A 19771-nucleotide genomic window follows, 5' to 3' on the forward strand; every position below is an offset into this window, starting at 1 on the left:
CGCTTTGGGTTACAAACTCCGCTAACCCGGAAGTAGTACCTCAGGTTACAAACTTTGCCCCAGGATAAGAACGGAATTTGCGTGCCGGCGGCGCAGTGGCAGCGGGAGACCCCATTAGCGAAAGCGCACCTCAGGTTAAGAATGGTTTCGGGTTAAGAACGGACCTCCGGAACAAATTAAGTTTGTAACCTGAGGTACCACTGTATTCATCATGTTTGGTCTCAGCAAGTCGCAATTGTTTTTTATTAGACTAACTTCAGTCAGAAAGAGAAGGCAGCTCCCCTCTTGCAACACAGAAGGTCTACCCAGTAAAGAGGAACCAGCTTTCCTCAGCATCTTAGGAAAGTCTAAAGGCCACTTTCACTATCATAGGCCATCATACCAGTGCTGCAAGTTGCAGAGGCATAATTTAGGGGTGGGGACTCCTAAAACAGGGGTGGGGAACCAGAAGCCCTCCGGATGTTGCTGCACTCTCCTACTTCTGCCAGCCCCAGCCAGCATGACCAATGGCATAGGATGATAGGGAGGCCATAGTCCGAAAAAGGGTTCCCCGTCCCTGTCCTAAAGATTAACGAAAGGTCCTGTGAGGTCTTCATATGTGTACCTGCGCAGCTGAATCTCTGCAGATCAGCTGATTAAGAAGGAACACCCTACAAAGGCATGCGATCTGCAGCTGTATTGTGCTGTTTACCGAAATGACAACCTACATTCCACTGGGCTTTATATGGACTGCCTTTGCAGAAATAAACAATTAAGAATATAGTACTGCCACTGTAAGTAGTTCTATAGATACAGTGGAACCTCTATTTGTGACCATAATCCGTTCTGGAGGTCTGTCCGGAGGTCGAAACAGGTTGCTGGGAGAGGTGACGTTGTGAGCAGGCACGAACGGCGATTGCCCGCTCCTGTGCATGTGCGAACGGTGATCGCGGCTCCTGCACATGCGTGAACAGCGGCAAACCCGCTGGTTACTTCCGGGTTTGCCACGGTCGCAACTTGGAACGACCGTAAGACGAGGTGGTGGTAAGTAGAGGTTCAACTGTATGGCTAAGAATCAAAAGGCATCCAGCCCTCAGCTACCACTTGTGCCCTCGGCTCCAGCTGCTTGCACTCCACTGGAGAGACTGCTCTGATGAAGGCCCCCTGAGCTTGGAGCAGCTTGCCAGGCGGTGCATTGGGGAAGGGGGCAGCGACAGAAGCAGAAAACTCTGAAGACCAGCTGCACGTGCAGAGCTACCCTGACCGACCTTTGGATCCAGGTCATAAAACGTGGAAGCATCGGCAATTGCCTTAATTGCCGTTCACTTCACGTGGGCATTCGTTTGTTCGCGACATATGAGTGATGGGAAATGATCTGCAGAACGGCTTGCACGTGAAGCGCTCTCTGTTCCCCTGCGCAACATCCCGCAATTATGAAAGGAGGAAGTTTGAGAGAACATCTGCGAGGCAGAGAGATAAACGGCCGTTTAACAGGCTTGGAACTTTGTTCCTGCCTTGCTAATGAAGGAAATGAAAAGGAGGAGCATCTCAGAGCTTATGCAATATTAATGTTTACGATGAATTGGGAGGAAGTGTGTTCTTGGAGTGGAAGAGTATACAAGCTGATGATGAAGACCAAAGGTCAAAAAGCATCCAAACAGACCTCTGACTGCAATAGGATAGCTTTTAGAACGTGTTTTTGACATTATGATACATTTAGTGGGGTGTGTGCCAAAATCTTTCCTGTTGTTTTAATGGATTTCCTCTACCACGATCTCAGATCTCAGTATCTTCAATATCCATGCTTTCCATGAACTTCAGGCCAAGATGTGGCTGCACAACAGCATCCACATCGAAATGCAGAGACCGTTCCAATTTCAGTAGGTTGTGCTAGCTGGCACAACACTTTGCACATCCAGCCAAAATAATTATTTTCCCACTCAATTTGTTTCAAATCTAACCCTGCTCCAAGTAGCTCAGGCTGGTGAACATCATCCCGTGTCCTTTTTATCGCCACAAAATCCCTTTGTGGTAGCTGTACAAGGGATAGATGTGGTAACCTGAACCCATGTCTTTCCAGTCTATGCCCTGCACTCTAACCCAGCAATAGGCAAAGTGATGCCCTCCATATATAGTGCTCCCACCAGTATCAGCCAGCATTGCTGAAGGTCAGGGATGGTGGCAGTTGTTGGTTCAGCCATATAGGGAGGACACCAAGCTGTTCTAACCACTACATCACACTGTCTCTGTTTGGATAAAGACAGCAGACGAGTTCAGAATAATCAGCAACATCAGAAGAACTACAAAACAAGTGCTAGAAATCAAACTTGCCCAATCACCATAGCATCTTTAATCTTCAGTATACTGCAATTTTACAGTTTAAAATTATCCTGCAGAGTCTTCTGCAAGTTGGGCAAGTGTCTTCTCCTTTTCCGTCTAAATTGAATACCTGATAAGAGACAATAAGCTCTCTAACAAGTAGCGGCCTATCAAACAATATCAACCTTCCTATCCCTGGTCCAACCGCTTTTTCAATGTTCCAGTCACTCTAGTCATGCAATTCAGGAGAAGGAAGCATCTCTTTCATTTGCTGAAACAAGCTTTCTAAATCATCAATAAACATGATTTTTTTTAGAACAAACATTTAAGGGGGCAAGGATGAACAGGCTGAAAGAGATTTAGCATCCACTCAGAATTTCTAAGAATCAAAGTATTTCCCTTCGGCACATTACATTTGAAATTAGTTTCTTAAAGATTTTTCAACATTCCACTTCTTCAAAGGACTTGATAGGCAGTGACAGGCATATTCTGCAATGCCAACTCTAGGTAATAACCTAACCAGTTCAAGAGGAGTCAGGGAATTCCTCTGCAAGATATGGAACAGTTTCTTCCCAATGCAAAAAGCAGTTTAATCTTATCAATGAACATAAGCATAATACAATATTTCCCCTGCATGGAAAAATGAGATTTGTCTTTGAAAAATCCAATTTCTTCTAATAAGCCACAGCAAACAGCATCTTGCAAAAACAGTGTGGGAACAGTTAAGAGCCCATGAAAACTATAAGCTACATTTTCTTTGTCACCGTGCGTTCATGCCTGTTATTTCAGATGTAGAAACTTAGCAGTCTGAAAAGAGCAGCATGGGAAGAGGAAGTGGCTTTCCAAACAGCCAGTCTTACTAATTACTTATAAAAAGCAGAGTCCTGTTGGAATTTGAAATAGGAGAGTATGAGTAATTCCCATTTATCTTCCCGCAAATGGACAGAACTTTCCCCTTTGGTTTCAACTGGTGAAATGAAAGGGCACCAGAAACAGTCAGATTCCACATGTATCTGTAGCCTTCAGCTCCCACTTATGTAATCAGTGACTCAGCATGCTCCAAATACCAACAATTCTTTTTAAAAACAACAACAACATAATGAATCAACCAGAGGAAACAATTCAGAAGGTACTAAGAGGATATTTCCCTCTGCAAAGCACAAATATTTTTTGTTTGTTTTGTCCTATACTATTGGGTCCGGTTACATTTTATTTTGTTCAGCCTTTTTCTTGATTTGAAAAGGCTTTGGCATACATAACTAGAGAGCACACAAGACAAAACACACACACACTTCTTTAAGCACTAAAATCCGGGCGGAGACATAATATCTAGAAGTTATTATATTATTGTTAACTTTCTACTTCATTGCTACAAAAAGAGATTCAAACAATTCCAAACAGACTCATGAGATTCTTAACTTCAGGGCCATGGCTTCATGTTGGGTGAAATAATAATAGTAATAATAATAATAACTTTATTATTTATACCCCGCCCATCTTGCTGGGTTTCCCCAGCCACTCTGGGCAGCTTAAAGGTAAAGGTAAAAGACCCCTGACAGTTTAGTCCAGTCACGAACGACTCTGGGGTTGTGGCGCTCATCTCGCTTTACTGGCCTCGGAAGCCGACGTTTGTCCGCAGATAGTTTTTCCAGGTCATGTGGCCAGCATGACTAAGTCGCTTCTGGCGAAACCAGAGCAGAACAGGGAAACACCGTTTACCTTCCTGCCAGAGCGGTACCTATTAATCTACTTGCACTTTTGGTGTGCTTTCGAACTTCTAGGTTGGCAGAAGCTGGGACCAAGCAACGGGAGCTGACCTCGTCACAGAGATTCGAACCACTGACCTTCAGATTGGCAAGCCCAAGAGGCTCAGTGGTTTAGACCACAGCGCCAACCGCGTCACATCTGGGCGGCTTACAGCACATAAAAAATGGTAAAACATCAGACATTTAAAAATTCCCAATACAGGGCTGCCTTCAGATGTCTTCTAAAAGTCAGATAGTTGTTTACAGTGGTACCTTGAGTTACAAAACGCCTCGGGTTACAAACGCTTCAGGTTACAAACTCCGCTAACGTGGAAGAGTTACCCATAGCTGTCAACTTTTTCCTTTTTTAAAGGGAAATTCCCTTATTCCGAATAGGATTCCTCGCAAGAAAAGGGAAAAGTTGACAGCTATGGTTACCTCGAGTTGAGAACTTTGCCCCAGGATGAGAACGGAAATCGTGTGTCGGCGGTGCAGCGGCAGCAAGAGGCCCCATTAGTGAAAGCACGCCTCTAGTTAAGAACAGTTTCAGGTTAAGAATGGACCTCCAGAACGAATTAAGTTCGTAACTAGAGGTACCACTTTATTTCCTTGAAAGATTCCTGCACTGCAGGGGATTGGACTAGATGATCCTCACGGTCCCTTCCAACTCTACATTTCTGTGATTTTGGAACTTATTTCTCCAGAACCGTTAAGAATCATCTTCCACCTAACTATGAGCACACATGTGCTTTTCTCTGCCCTGAATGTGGTAAATATGAAGTTTAAATATCCATTTCAGAACAAAGCCTATTCCTTGAAGTCACCCTTCGTTCCAATGTCGTAAGCTCTAACTACTCCTCAAAACTAAACAAAAATCAACAAATTTCATAATAAATTGAAAATTTTAGAAAACCCATTGCTTCTCAAATAATAAAATATTTTTTATGTTGTTAGATCAGTTCTGGGGCATTTTTCCTCCCATATAAACATTTAGTACAAACCAATAATATGTTCATTAAAAAAGAGGGAGAACATTTATCCTTCAATCAGCCAGCCAGCCAGCCATATCAAAGCATTTTTTTTATAGGCTTCCTTCCTTCCATCATGAAACTCAAGGTGTCAAGCATGTTCCCAGGCAATCTCCCAGACAGACACTGACCAACCTTACACCTGTTCACAGACCATGAAGCAATGGCTCGGAGCATCAAAACACAGCTGTAAAACCCAAACAAACCTAAACAGCTGTAACCATATAGGTTGCAATATATCTAACACTGCATTTTGAGGAAAGTCTCTTTATCAATGAAACTTATTCGCCTACTTCCAATGCTTCTCCTAAATGCCGGGGTGGCTAGCCTTTGGCCCTCTTAACATTATTGGACTCCAAATACCATCAGCAGGGAGGATGGAAGTTGTAGTCAAGGAATTTACAAGCATGGCTATCCCTCTGCAATCGTTAGAATTGGAAACACGATGGCTGAAGTCCAACTACACCCTGTCAATTGTTTGCTGGGAACAGTCATAGGATAGCAGTGCTATCAAAACAATCTACAAGGTTAAAAATCTGATAGGTTACCTTTATAATCAATGGCAGGTTTGCCGGCTTGAAGGATTTTCGGCATGGCAATTCCCATGTCCAGTTCAGTTAGTGTTAGTTCATTCATGAAATATGGCAACTGAATGAATGAAAAAGAGAGTCTATTTAAATCATTAAAGTTCATGCAGTATACGGAAATTAGGTCCTATTGTGCTCAATAGGCAAAACTAAATAATAAATAATAAATAATCCTTCCAGTAGCACCTTAGAGACCAACTAAGTTTGTTCTTGGTATGAGCTAATCTGACTTCCTAGTTAAGTGTAACTGGAGCCGAAGTATTGGGAAGATACGGAGAAGGTTTCTTAAAAGCAGGGGTGGGCCGAAGACTGGTGCCGGAGGCCACAATGGGCACAACTGTGTGGAACAACAGAATATAAATTTTATTATAATTATATTATTTCTGGTAGCCACACAATGCCTATATAGAACGCTTCACTTGGTGGACTTTTTATCACATATAGGAATTCACTTCTTGCTTACATTCTTAGGAATGCAAACTCAGGATACTTACCCTGGGGATTTTGTTCTTGTTTTTTAAGTAGTAACCTATACCAGTGTTTTTCAACCACTGTTCCGCGGCACACTAGTGTGCCGCGAGATGTTGCCTGGTGTGCCGTGGGAAAATTACTTTATATATAGTCAATATAGGCACAGAGTTAATTTTTTTAACATTTTCTAATGGTGGTGTGCCTCGTGATTTTTTTCATGAAACAAGTGTGCCTTTGCCCAAAAAAGGTTGAAAAACACTGACCTATACAATACTGAAATCCCACTGTACACACACACACACACACACACACACACACACGATATTCAAAAGGTAATGTTTCAAAGACCTTGGGCTTAATCTAGGCTAAGTAGTCATTTGTGTTTAAGTTCCAGAGAGACATTATAACCAACATAGGTTATTGCTCTTTGCAAGATGACGGAGGGGGATAAAATGTTATTACAATGTTATTTGCACTATCAGTTAAAAGAACTGAATACTTTGGTCTCTTGTTTGCCCTCGGGAACAGACAGGAAGAATGAAGCAAAGCCCTTCTGGAGACAGATTTCTGAGGGTTTTACACTTCTCAAAAGGGTCAGAAAAGCTGGCAAACCTTGCTTTATCCATCGTTGTAAAGGGCGACATTGTTAAGTCGCCCCTCACCGGCCAGTCCAAGGGCAGATCAATACCATTTAACAGTTCACAATTAAAAACAGATGAAACAAATTACAGTCACAGGAATTGGGTGGGTACTGAAAACATGCGTCTCAGGCGTGCAACGCCAGGAAAAAGAAGTGGCAGGTGCGAGTAAGTGCAGGAGTCGAGGAAAAAATTCAATTTGCGGCCAGGGAATCAACATATGGACTGAACAATCCAAGCTCCGCTTTGAAACAGACTAGGGTGGGGATGGGGCCGGATTGGGCAGAGATGTTCCTCTTCCTGGCCCTGCAGGCCTACCTCAGCTTCCCACTGCCTACTGCCCAAGGAATGATGGCAGGCGGACATGCCAATGACAGGATCCCCAATGGATTCACCAGCAGAACCCCGCCCCCCATGGAACTTTCCAAGATGGGGTGAGGCTGAGTCATCTGAATGCAGCAGGGCTGTGCATGTAGCCCTTGTTACTGAGCTAGCCTGGAGCCACACAGTACGTTCCCTATTCTAGAATAAGGAGAGCCGAGTCTTGGAAAAACAGCCCATACCTTTATTTTGCTGAGCTTCATTTGTATCTTCTTGGACACCATGTCAGACCAGTACTTTTCTCCCAAGAAATCCCAAAATATTCTTCCCAGCAAGGCGTTCACCCATGCTTCCTGCTTCTCTTCTTCACAATGGGCATCAGATGGCAACTGGTAAGAGAAAGAGAGAGAGAGTTTTCCTACTTTCAGCAACTCTGGCATTGCTATTGAAAATGTACAACACCGACCCTGGGCTGCTAACTGCACAGCAGGTTTCACGGGCTAACAAGAACCCCTCCATAGAAAGAGTTATCGTTTTATCTGCCCAACGACGAGTTAAGCTTATTCCACAGGCATAATTCAAAGGCATTTCCCAACGTGGACAATCCTTTGAAAACAAGGGGTCATTTTAGCAACGCTGAAGAGCTGGTGCCAACAGAGTTTATTTTCTTTTTTAAGAAAGCCAATACAGTGGTACCTCGGGTTACATACGCTTCAGGTTACATACGCTTCAGGTGACATACTCCGCTAACCCAGAAATAACGCTTCAGGTTAAGAACTTTGCTTCAGGATAAGAACAGAAATCGTGCTCTGGCGGCACAGCGGCAGCGGGAGGTCCCATTAGCTAAAGTGGTGCTTCAGGTTAAGAACAGTTTCAGGTTAAGAACAGACCTCCGGAACGAATTACCGTATTTTCCGGCGTATAAGATGACTGGGCATATAAGACGACCCCCAACTTTTCCAGTTAAAATATAGTTTGAGATATACTCGACCGCAGATTCTCCACCCGGCGTATAAGACGACCTCCGACTTTTGAGAAGATTTTCCTGGATTAAAAAGTAGTCTTATACGCCAGATATATACAGTAAGTACATAACCAGAGGTACCACTGTACTAAGAAGGTAGCCTGAAACCAGGCTGGAGACAGAAAATAAAGGGGTGGAGAGAAGCTTTGCCTCTTATATTGTGCAAACATTTCTTTTGTTCACCCATCCACTCTGGTCAAACACAGCGGAATTGCACAATAACCCAAGAGGGTAATAGAACTAGTCTATACAATACAAGTAACCCTGTCTGTATAAGACCGTCCTAAGTAGTCTTAGGGTGGTGTGGGGAGCAGAATCCTTTTTCTCCCATCTTAGTACTAACTGCACTTCTTTCTCATGCTTCTTTGGTAACCGCAGGGAGCACACATCCAACGGCAGAGAAAATGTTGGATGTTGCACATACCTGGGGAAAGAAAGGAAGCACGAGCAACTCACACTTCCTGAGGAATGGCTCAAGTCACACAGATAATAGTAGTAGATTGTTAGCGGGGGGGGGGCACATAAAATTATTATTATTATTATTATTATTATTATTATTATTATTATTATTATTATTATATGCCCCACCCATCTGGCTGGGTTCCTCCAGCCACTCTGGGCAGCTTCCTACACATATAAAAACATAATACGTCTAACATTAAAAACTTCCCGAAACAGGGATGCCTTCAGGTCTCCTCTGAAAGTTGTATAATTCTTTATCTCCTTGACGTTTAAAGCCACATTTAGCCATACATGAAGCTGTATGGCTTTTTTTTCCAGCTGGAACTCAGTTCCAGCACCTCTCTGGTGGACATCATTGCCATTGCAATGGTACCTCTGGTTACAAACTTAATTCGTTTCGGAGGTCCATTCCTAACCTGAAACCCTTCTTATCCTGAGGTACTACTTTAGCTAATGGGGTTTCCTGCCGCCACCGTGCAATTTCTGTTCCCATCCTGAGGTAAAGTTCTTAACCTGAGGTACTACTTCCGGGTTAGCGGAGTCTGTAACCCGAAGTGTTTGTAAGCCGAGGTGTTTGTAACCCGAGGTACCACTGTATAAGAGAACAAGGGATGTGTTCATGGTGAGTCCCGGGCACTTCTTTTTCTGGAAGAACAGAACTGGTGTAGACACCATGGGCAAGGGTGCTGCAGCACTGCCCAACACTACGGAGACACTAGGGAAAGGCCACAGCACGATTCAAAGTAGACAGAAACTGATGGCACTAAACGTGGGTTGAGCCCTTGCCAAGCTCACCCTGCCCAACACCAGCATGCAGAGAAACCTCTTGGAAACAACAGAAGTTGAAGGGTGACCATAATATTTCAGTGCAGATCAGTTAATCCTTGTACACCTCACCTTCTTCACAGCTGTAGGGCTGCTGTCGGCACTGTGGACTGGGCTGGCTACAGGGCTTGTCTGTTCTTGTGGAATGCACCTGGCCATATACACGTTGTAATCCAGAAGCATTTTTTGTCTTACACTGGCCGCCAGTTCCTTCTGCTTCGGCTGGGAGAGAATTTCATCGATGCTCCCTTTGCTGCTGCTACGGCTGTGGGTCAGACCTCCAGACTGGCTGTCGGATCGACTGTGTGCTGGCAAGAATCCTAAATGCCGGGAAGGGAAAAGGCCTCCGTCATTAATAAGTAATCAAATAGGAAACTCAACGACCATGAAAGTCAGGAGTTTAAGATGCTAAGATTCTAGTGAGAGGCGATGGCTACAAGACGTGCCGTCTTAGAAGAGCAGGATGAAAAGCATGTCTTTTGTTTTTAAACTAGCAGCCAAGAAAGTGGATGGAATAAAAATATCTGCCAAATTTCTGTACATTAGAAATGGGCTTTCATTTAACCACGGGCACAATTTGGAGACATCCCCCTCTCACTTCATCTCCTCATATGTGTTTTTATTAAGTCGTCAGCGAAACATTTTTTGAATTTTTTACACTGCTGTGCCAGACAGTGCTCCAAGGCAAACGTTGAGTAAAGGGGTTACTTGCAAGTCTTTTCCAGAAGCTTTCACGCATACTATCTTAAAATCAGCAAGGTGGGTTACAGCAATTGAAGGAAGCAACTGCCATGCGGAAGGGAACCACAAGGAAGGAAGACATAAATACAGGAATTTCCAGGGGAAAGATAGCCAAGCTGCAGCTGCAACATGGCTGCTTACAGTCCACCCAATTTTGGCTGCTCACACCACAAACATTTAAAGTATGTCTCTTCCCCCAAAGAACACTGGGAACTGTAGTTTGTTAAACATACTAGGAACTGTAGCTCTGTGCGGGATAAACTACAGTTCCCAGGATTCTTGGGGTGGGGGGGTGAATAACATACTTTTTAGTGTATGAAGTCTTTTTTTTTTCCAGGCGGAACTTTCTGGAACTCAGGTGGGCGCCATTGCCATTATAAGAGAACAAGGGAGGTGTTCATGGTGAGTTCTGGCACCTCTTTTTTCTAGAAAAATAGCACTGATGCTAAGGAACTTAACCATACAATGGGAACAAGATTCCCATCAGGTTTATATAATGAGCAGAAAGCTATACCTATCCCCATGGACTTTTAGCAAAAATCCTCCTCCTCTGCTTAATACACGTGGGTGAGTGAAGCTATAAGAAAGGAAAAGCCCATTGATAGAGGCAGCAGTATGGATACGCTTTCATAGGCTACGAGAAAAGGAAAAATCTCTGAATGCCATTGCAAACAGAATAACTGACAGAGCAATCCTGATTTGGGCCAGGTAGAGCAGAGAAACAGATCTACCACCACATGCAAAGCCCTGTCATCTCACACTGGTCAGGGCAGAAGGGGAGGACGGCACAGCTTTGTCTAATTTTCTGCTTCGCCTGCTACAGTGGAGGCAAAACTGCTGGCAACACCCCTCCCTGAAAGGCCCCATTTCATGGACTTTCAGATTGCTAACAATGGCAAGAAAACCCCTAGCAATAGCTCTCTCTCTCTCTGCTCGCATGGCTGTAGCTTGGACCTCTGCCACAGCAAAGCCCATCCCAGCTGGCAGGATTCTTCTATGCTGGCAGAGGCTGGTGGAAAGGCAACTATGCCCAGTCCTAACCTGCTCCATCATTCGCGTTGGAAGGGAGAGGGTATAGGATTGCACTGTTAATTTCTTTTTTTTCTTTTTTTTTGCATACTTTAAAGTTTCCACATACAAAATTCCAGAATCTCAGATACAACAAACAACGATCGTGAACAAAAGAAAAAGAAGAAAGAGAAAAAAGAAAAAAAACCTTTCAGTAACAATAAAATTATTTACAATCATATTATATTTGTCCATGTCTTATTTTACACTGTATCCTATTACTGTATCCCCTGTTAAACACTACCAAAGTAAAAAACTAATAATAATAATGATAATAATAATAATAATAGTAATAAAAAGAAAAAGTAAAAGGGACAAAAGGAAAAGAGAGAAAGAAAATTGCACTGTTAATTTCAAATCAACAGAAGGAGCAGATTAAATGCCTCTAAATAAAAATTATGTAAATTCAGCAGGTTATGCAAACCTGACAAATCTGCATGAATTGAATTTGTATATTTGTATTAATTTCATAAAACAGGCAAGGACTACCCACCAAAGGTAACAGAAATGTTGATTTTGAACAATGGCAAGGAATGTGCAAACCTAGGGGAAGGATTTTGTCCTGTAGTTGGTGAGATGCAACTCTTGTGTTTTTAAAAAGCCTAACATCACTAAATGCTTAGCAGAACTGCCTAAACTTCCCTTGGTTCCTATTTTATTGATGCACTATGCACTACAAGGTTCAAATTATGGCCAAATTTCTAGATTCTACATCTATATTGCTAAATAACGTCAGAGCTAACAGGCACGTTGCAAGCTGCAAACATTTTGTTCTGCAAATATTTTAAAAGAGGGGGAAAGATTTGTGATGGGAGAGGAAGGGTGAAATAAAAAAAGGCCTGATTAAAAATTAATGTCTGCTTGCCACATTCGATTTTAAAATTATACATCTTAAGCAGTGTGTGTCTGGTGTTTCTTGCTAATGTAACTTTAGAACATTTAGATTCATGCAAGTTTCAGTCAGTGGTATGGCCTCAACATTTTTCCTAAGTATTTTTCTCTGAAGAGTGAGATGACGCACCTCTGATCATTCTAAAGAAACAGCAGCGTGCTTTACAAAATGACACCAATTAAATAAAATAAGGTCAGAAGCGCTCTAGAAGAGTATACCTACACCCATCTAAGACACTTGAAAACAGAATGTCCAAACATTTTACAAGGCCCTTTTAAAGAGAAAAGCCAGCCTCTTAAAGAGAAATTGTCGAGCCAATGGAAGGGCAAATTCATTTGCACTACAAAGTTCACACAGTATTTGCTGACGGTCGGACACTACCTTATATTTTTCCTTTAGGAAAGATTTTTTAATAGCAGTGAACGTGCTAGCAGCTACCCTAAGCTCTATTTCCACTCAAACGGCTCATTTTGACTCCATGCAGCAAAGTACATATGGCAGGATATTAAAATGCAGATAGTTAAAAATGGATTAATAAATGCACGGCGACTCTGGGAGGAGTTAAATTGCCCCCAGACTGCAGTCTAGACATGTTCTGTTTAACATACTGAATGCCCAAATGTTCCTTCTGAAATATATGCCACTTCCAATGAATCTTTTATAAGCTGATATTTTGAGCTCGCTACAAGAAGAATCTTAATAACATGAGAGAACAGGATCCTACCAGGCTTTTGTCCACACACAGCAATTGGCTTTTTCCCTTCAGATTTCAATTTGGAAGCCAGGAGGAACCTCCGAAACCATTCCTCCTTCTCCCTACCAGTCCTCCCAAAGAGATATAGCACTTGGTCCTTCTGAGTAATGGACTTTGCTCCATCCTGAGGTTGCCTCTTGGGTTCTTCACTGCTCGTTTCCCCTTTTTCTATGGTGGGCTTCTCTTCCGAGGTCTCTTTGTCAGCCTGAGCTTTAGCCATGAAGTCATCTTGTCTCCCAAGCTCAATGCAAATAGGATATTTTTTGTTCCAGATTCTTTTCCGGGCCAAACTTTTGGGTACCAGGTGAATCTGGAAAACAAGTTGCAAATTCATTTCATTGGCCCACCACACCGGGCAGGGAAATACGGAATGCTAGGCATTCGTTGAATACGTAATCAATTGCAAACGATGGTGGACAGGGACCCTCATTTCCCATTTGGTTTTCCTGAGCTCTAGGATTCTTTCCTAGAGTTCACAGAAAGCCTGGGAAGGCTTGGCCCAGAGGAGTTCCCCATCAGTCCCTCTGCTACTTTAACACAAGTAGGCAATGTGAGTCTCAACATATTCAAGGCCCTATATGGTGACTTCAACTGAACGACATAGGCAATGGCATGTCTGCATGGACCCCTAAAAATATCAGTTACATTATGTCAGTATACTTAGGCACCATCACCAAATAACCCATTTTTAGCTGATTACATTGGTCTATTGATCCCATTATTGAAAACTCCACAGCCGATTCCAAAGGGATGTAGCCAATAGTGGCTTTGTGGTAGAAGAAAGCACTGATACGCATACAAGGCAAGGCACCCAGTTCTACCCAGTTCCCCTTGCTGTCTTTGAAGATGGAGGCAGCAACATTGTGAAAATTCAGCATTGGTATTTAGAAAGGGGGAAATTAGATATTTAGGCAGACACGGGGATAACACTGAAGACAGAATCCCTATGTTCCCAACACACACCCCTTCACCAATATACATAGCTCTCACACCAACACAGATAAATATTAAACACATGACATCATGCTACAAGTTTTCCTACTCCGCTCTATTTCCATGGCTGTTATCTGAGTGGCAGGAAAACCTACACCATAGTGATGTCACATTTTGAGTTTCCTTGGATGCAGTAGGACAAAGAGATGGTGCAAATAAAATATTTTATTATGTTTGGCAGCAAACCATAATGGTTAGTCCCATTATCCAAAGAAAAAACATTGCAAGAAACTTAAAGTGGAGGTGGCTCTCCTGTGATTTTCCAGATCTTGCTGCAATTCCATCATCCTTCACCATGCTGGATGTGGCTGATGGTAGATGAAGTCCAACAACATCTGGATTGAGTTAGCAACCCCTGGATTATTTAAAAAACAAACAAAAACCACTTAAGTCCTCATGGGGGAACTACCCATAGAATTTCATTTGAGCTCACCTTGCTTTCTGTAAGATCAAAAATTTTCTGGCTAATGTACGTGACTTCCGGCTTGGCTTCATTGTAAATAGCCCTTCTGGAAATATTTTTGTTGGGGTTCGAAAGTCTCAAGGTGCTTCCTTCAAGTCTCACGAAGACAGAGTGGGTCAATGTAGCATGGTATGTCTCTGGATCGTAGTTATGGATCTCATTCATCCAGCCCTGGAGAAGACACAGGAATTTTATTAAAAGGCTATTCAGAATAGTTCCCAAGGCTAATTTAAAATACCAGCCACTGAAAGCCTAAATCCAACAGAACAAGGTCAAACTGCAGAAGAGACAAAATTAAGGTTCTGTACAGCAGCCACCTCAAGCGCTGCAGGGAGGAACCGATTCCTGCCTTTCCATAGTGTGTCAACCTCATCCATTCCATAATCCTTGAAGAGTAAATACATTTTGACACAGAGCCAGAACAGGTTGGAGCAGGTTAATGGCAAGGCAGGCCCTAGGACCGTCTAAGTGTAGAATTAAACGATTTGCAGCAGTGCAGAAAGGAATAAGGCGGTTAACCTGCCCATGCTTAAAAGTGAATGGAGGATGTGGTAAAAGTTGTACAAAAGGCCTCACGGAGACTCTTGCTTGCTAGCCCTGCAGGTAAGTCAGAGTGTGCAACTGAATGTTGCTCAGAAGCAAGGCCTCCATCAATGATATCTTAGAATGGCAATGGCATCCACCTGAGAGGTGCTGGAACCCACCAGAGTTCCGACAAGTTCTGGTTGGAAAAAAAAGCCAAGGCCTTCACCATCCCCACTCACTCACCTCCCCCAAATCCTGGGGATTCCTGGCAAGCAAAACACCCAGGAAGAAACCGCCCAGGTTGCTTTATGGACTTGCTTCCTCTTGCCTCCTCTCCCAAGCGCTACAAAAACATGTGATCTGTATGCTATCGGAACAAAGGGGTCTGTAATTCTGACAATATCCAAAAGCTCTTGGCATGGAGCTCAGGAGGCCTCTGCTATGCAAACCGAAGTTTAGGCATGGCCCATAATCTCCAAAGAAGGGGGATTCCCCTCCACACACAAACACTTGGCACCATTTCCCTAGCTACAGAAGAGAACAAAACAGCCTCTGTATGCCTGAAGCTCTTGGGTACATGGTTGGTGTCACGTAAGGGCATCATTAATCCATTGCACAAAACAGATGCAACATTAAGGCAAAATATGTTCACTGAGAGGAACAGAAAAGATCCCCCCAGCAGAATACCACTCTATATCAGGAAATGAAAGTCTTACCAAAGAGCCATGCTTCTCTAGAACAGATTACCTTTGAGGCAGGAACACATGCTTACAAAAATGTAATTCAGACCAGTTTCCCCGTTGCTTCCCCCAACAACCCGGTAGTCCTGTCTTCATTTCAATTTAACTGGGTAATGGAATTAGATTAACCACATGCTGTTCAACTGATTTATTACACCTGTTGGCTCAGGTTTTATAGTTAGAATAAGTGGATTAAGCTCTGCCAGTCTAACCACATTAGAAATCCACCCCACTCCTTTAATCAGTTTGTGAACAGAAAAATAGCACACCTTCATTTCTTCGACACTCTGAATGTTATTGGTTAGACCGTGGGGGGGGGGGGCGATGACAAGGCAACCTTTTCCAGCTACAAATCTTTCAGGTCTCCCATATCCATGCCCAGTTCTTGAGTCATCTTGCAACCACTTTTCTCAAACTACAGGTGAACAGTATTTATAAAGCAGCAGGTTTTCTTACATTATTCATGCCAAAAGCTGCTACCACCGCTGGTCTGTTATCACATAAGCAGTGCTCGGACTGTCAATACGAGAAAGGTACTCAACGTTCTCAGAAGTAATTGCATAAATTGTTTTCAGAAGAAATTGTATGAAGACATACAAAAATATCACAAACATTCCAAACATGGAAAAACGACATTTGAAAGGCAGAAGGAGTAAAAACGAATCAATCTCTTACTCAATAAGAGCAAGTAGGGTCCCTGGAGGTGCAGATCAGAAGCAACCGTTTTCATAACTCACGTACTCAAAACATTTATTACTTTTAACATCTTGATCATATTCAGAAGCATGTCCTGCTGCTTCACATTCCTGAATGCTTCTTCTCCCCTGGGCCTACCCAAAATGCTCTCTGAACATAGGAAAGAGCATGTCAGGGAGAAAGCTATCATAGAACCACTCTTTCTTGTGTTCTAGATTTCCACGGCAAGGGACTTTTCCTCTGGGAAAGCATTCAAAGGTGATACCCTATCCAGCTTTCTGCAGCCATACTCTCCAGGCAAACTGTATCAGGTACAGTTACAGGTAGGTAGCCGTGTTGGTCTGCCGCAGTCAAAACAAAATAAAAAATAAAAAAAATCCTTCCAGTAGCACCTTAGAGACCAACTAAGTTTGTGCTTGGTATGAGCTTTCATGTGCATGCACACTTCTTCAGATCACTGAAACTGTATCAGGTACAGATCCAAGATATGATTTGGGGCTGCCCTTGCTAAACTAGGGTGAGAAGATGTCGACTAAGCCAACTACTGCCCTTCAACGATGCTTTATGAAGTATTTTGAGAACAACAATTTGAAACCCACTGCTTTTTAACACAGCATTTCTGCAGCAGCTACTTTCTGCATTAGAATGGCGAGTGCAGATTTACATAGCTGCTTTAGTTCTAGGTACTTGGCATCCGTCAAATTTCTGCTTCAGTTAAATGCAATGGAGCATTAAAAGTGGTATTTTGTGCATAACTGCACTGCCGGATTAAACCCTATGGAGGCCCCTTGGCAGTTGAAATCTCGGGGACGGAGTCCCCTTGCAACAGGAGCAACAAAACAAGATCAAATCATCATTATTTTGACCCCTTGTTGCGGGGCCCACAAAATGCATGGGGCCCATAGGCCAGTGTCTACTGTACCTATTTGGTAATCCAGCATAAATAATTTGTGGCACAAAGTTTCATGAGCCAGAGCCCACTTCACCAGATGCTACAGTCTAGGGAAGCTTATGCGACAAATCTATTAGCCTTTCTAGTGCCACAGAACCCTTTTCTATGTTTGCTGTAATAGGGTCGGCCTATTTCAAAAAGTGAAAACCCGGACACAAAAGTTGTTGAGCTTCCAACATGGGCTGCCATACTTTCAGCTACTTCCGCCCGAATACCAGCCATGGTCAGGAAATTCTGGATGTATGGCAACCCTAGCTGTAATGCCGTTAACCCTCTGGAATTAAAACCAACACAATTCATGAATACCCACCGAATTATATTTTGAATTATTATTTATTAATTACACTTATATACTGCCCTATATACCACAGGTCTTGGGGCGGTTCAATCTCAGAAGATTTATGCATTTCACTCAGGACTAGAAAGGCACAGAATTCTCTATCCCTTAAAGGTAAAGGTAATGGGACCCCTGACCATTAGGTCCAGTTGTATCCGACTCTGGGGTCGCAGCGCTCATCTCGCGTTACTGGCTGAGGGAGCCAGCGTACAGCTTCCGGGTCATGTGGCCAGCATGACTAAGCCGCTTCTGGAGAACCAGAGCAGCGCACGGAAATGCCATTTACCTTCCCGCTGGAGTGGTACCTATTTATCTGCTTGCACTTTGACGTGCTTTCGAACTGCTAGGTGGGCAGCAGCAGGGACCGAGCAACGGGAGCTCGCCCCGTCGTGGGGATTTGAACTGCTGACCTTCTGATCAGCAAGCCCTAGGCTCTGTTGTTTAACCCACAGCGCCATCCATGTCCCAGTCCCCACCCGCATTCCACTCTGGACTAGAAAGGCACAGAATTCTCTACCCCTTACTTACACTAAAAGTGTCAAGGTAACAATTGTGTAGTGCCTGGCAGTGGGTAAGGTACACTGTCCCAGTGTGGGTGGATTACTCCCTACGGATATTTGAACATATGAATCATACTGGGTGACGCATATATCTCCAATAAGCCTGCTCACGGAGACGCCAAGCAAAAACATATCATGCAAATCCGAGCAGGATAATACGCGACACAGATATGACTAAGGATGCCTAGCAGGAAGTGCAACCTAACTAAGCTGCCACAAGCAGGGCAAGAGCAGAACAGAACTCTTCTCCTGCTGGAAGAGCCAAGATTTACCAACTATAGATGAATGGCAAATGAAGATGTTGGACTTTATGGAACTCTCCGAGCTGACGGGGAGACTTCGCGACCAGGGAGAAGAGACGGTGGAAGAAGATTGGAAGAAATTTAAATTATATTTAGGGGGGGAAACAATGTAATATTCTTTAAAGCTTAGGGAACTAATCATAGGTCTTCAGAATTTACCCAGAATTTGAAACTGTTTTTGAAAGAAACATTGGTTAAGATGGTAATTTGTTAGAAACTGCCAAAGAAGGTTAGGGAAATGAAATTCAGAAGGGTGGGGGACTTGGGGGAAGTCACTTATTGATGTAAAGAAAAAGTTATGTTATTGTAAGAAGAATCTCTTTTTTATTTTATTTTATTTTTTATGTCTTTTTATGTTTTGTCTTTTTTCTTTCTTTTAAAATGAATAAAAATTATTTGAAGGGGAAAAAAGAACTCTTCTCCTGGTACTCAGAGGCAGGCGGCCCCGATTCTAGAGGCAATATACAGCTATCATGACTAAGTAGCCAGTGATAGGCTTATCCTCCCTGAATTTGTCTAATTTGCCTTCAAAGCCACCCAAGTGGATGGCCATCGCCACATCTTGTGCCGGCAAATGCCACAGTTAGCTGCGCCTTGTGTGAAGAAGTAACTTGATTTTTGTCTGTTCTTTATCCTCTCACCTTTCAGCTTTGTTTAGTGGGGTAGGAGAGCTGCGAGATGGGGGGTCAGATCTGGCAACCAATGCGCCCCTTTGGTTCGGATAGTACACATGGATAGACGAGCCTGGAAAGCCCGGGACACAAATTTTCATGGCCCTCTAGCAGCTAAGGTGGCTCATTTACCATAAGTCATGTATTTAGCGTTAATTCTGGAAGCGTATACTCAATTCTGACCAAACGAAGCCTCCTGATATATATATTGTGCTCCAGGAGGCTGAATATACAAAATATAGTGATTTTACGCACCTGTATACAGCTACCCTTAATTGCCTTTTCTTCTCGCTTTTATAAATGATCTTTATTGAGATTTTATATGAAGCAAATACGAAACAAAATTAACAGAACAAACAACACTAGACAATGTCTGGTAGAGTAGTTCGAAATGTCACAGTGTATATCAACAGACTTTGGCCACCTCATGAGAAGAGAAGACTCCATGGAAAAGACCCTGAAGTTGGGGAAAATGGAGGGCACAAGGAGAAGGGGGTGACAGAGGATGAGATGGTTGGACAGTGTTCTCGAAGCGACTGGCACGAGTTTGGCCAAACTGCGGGAGGCAGTGGAGGATAGGGGTGCCTGGCGTGCTCTGGTCCATGGGGTCACGAAGAATCGGACATGACTGAACAACAACAAATATCAACAGAAGAAAAAGGAGAAAAAACGTAAGAA

At 43.2% G+C, this 19771-nt stretch overlaps 1 protein-coding gene across 5 annotated transcripts in view; it reads right to left on the reverse strand.

Moving 5' to 3' along the window:
* Positions 1 to 19771, reverse strand: part of TEX2 (testis expressed 2) — an 86726-nt gene that overhangs the window by 16858 nt on the left and 50097 nt on the right. For all 5 annotated transcript variants that reach the window (XM_033138850.1, XM_033138849.1, XM_033138852.1 and 2 more), the window contains 5 exons: positions 14281 to 14481; positions 12825 to 13164; positions 9472 to 9719; positions 7331 to 7477; positions 5620 to 5719 (listed from right to left, as the gene is read on the reverse strand). In XM_033138850.1, the coding sequence (XP_032994741.1) occupies positions 5620 to 5719; positions 7331 to 7477; positions 9472 to 9719; positions 12825 to 13164; positions 14281 to 14481 (1036 nt within the window). The remainder of the gene's footprint in view (positions 1 to 5619; positions 5720 to 7330; positions 7478 to 9471; positions 9720 to 12824; positions 13165 to 14280; positions 14482 to 19771) is intronic.

Source organism: Lacerta agilis, chromosome 2 (genome assembly GCF_009819535.1).
Source record: "Lacerta agilis isolate rLacAgi1 chromosome 2, rLacAgi1.pri, whole genome shotgun sequence".
In the NCBI taxonomy this organism is placed as follows: Eukaryota; Metazoa; Chordata; class Lepidosauria; order Squamata; family Lacertidae; genus Lacerta; species Lacerta agilis.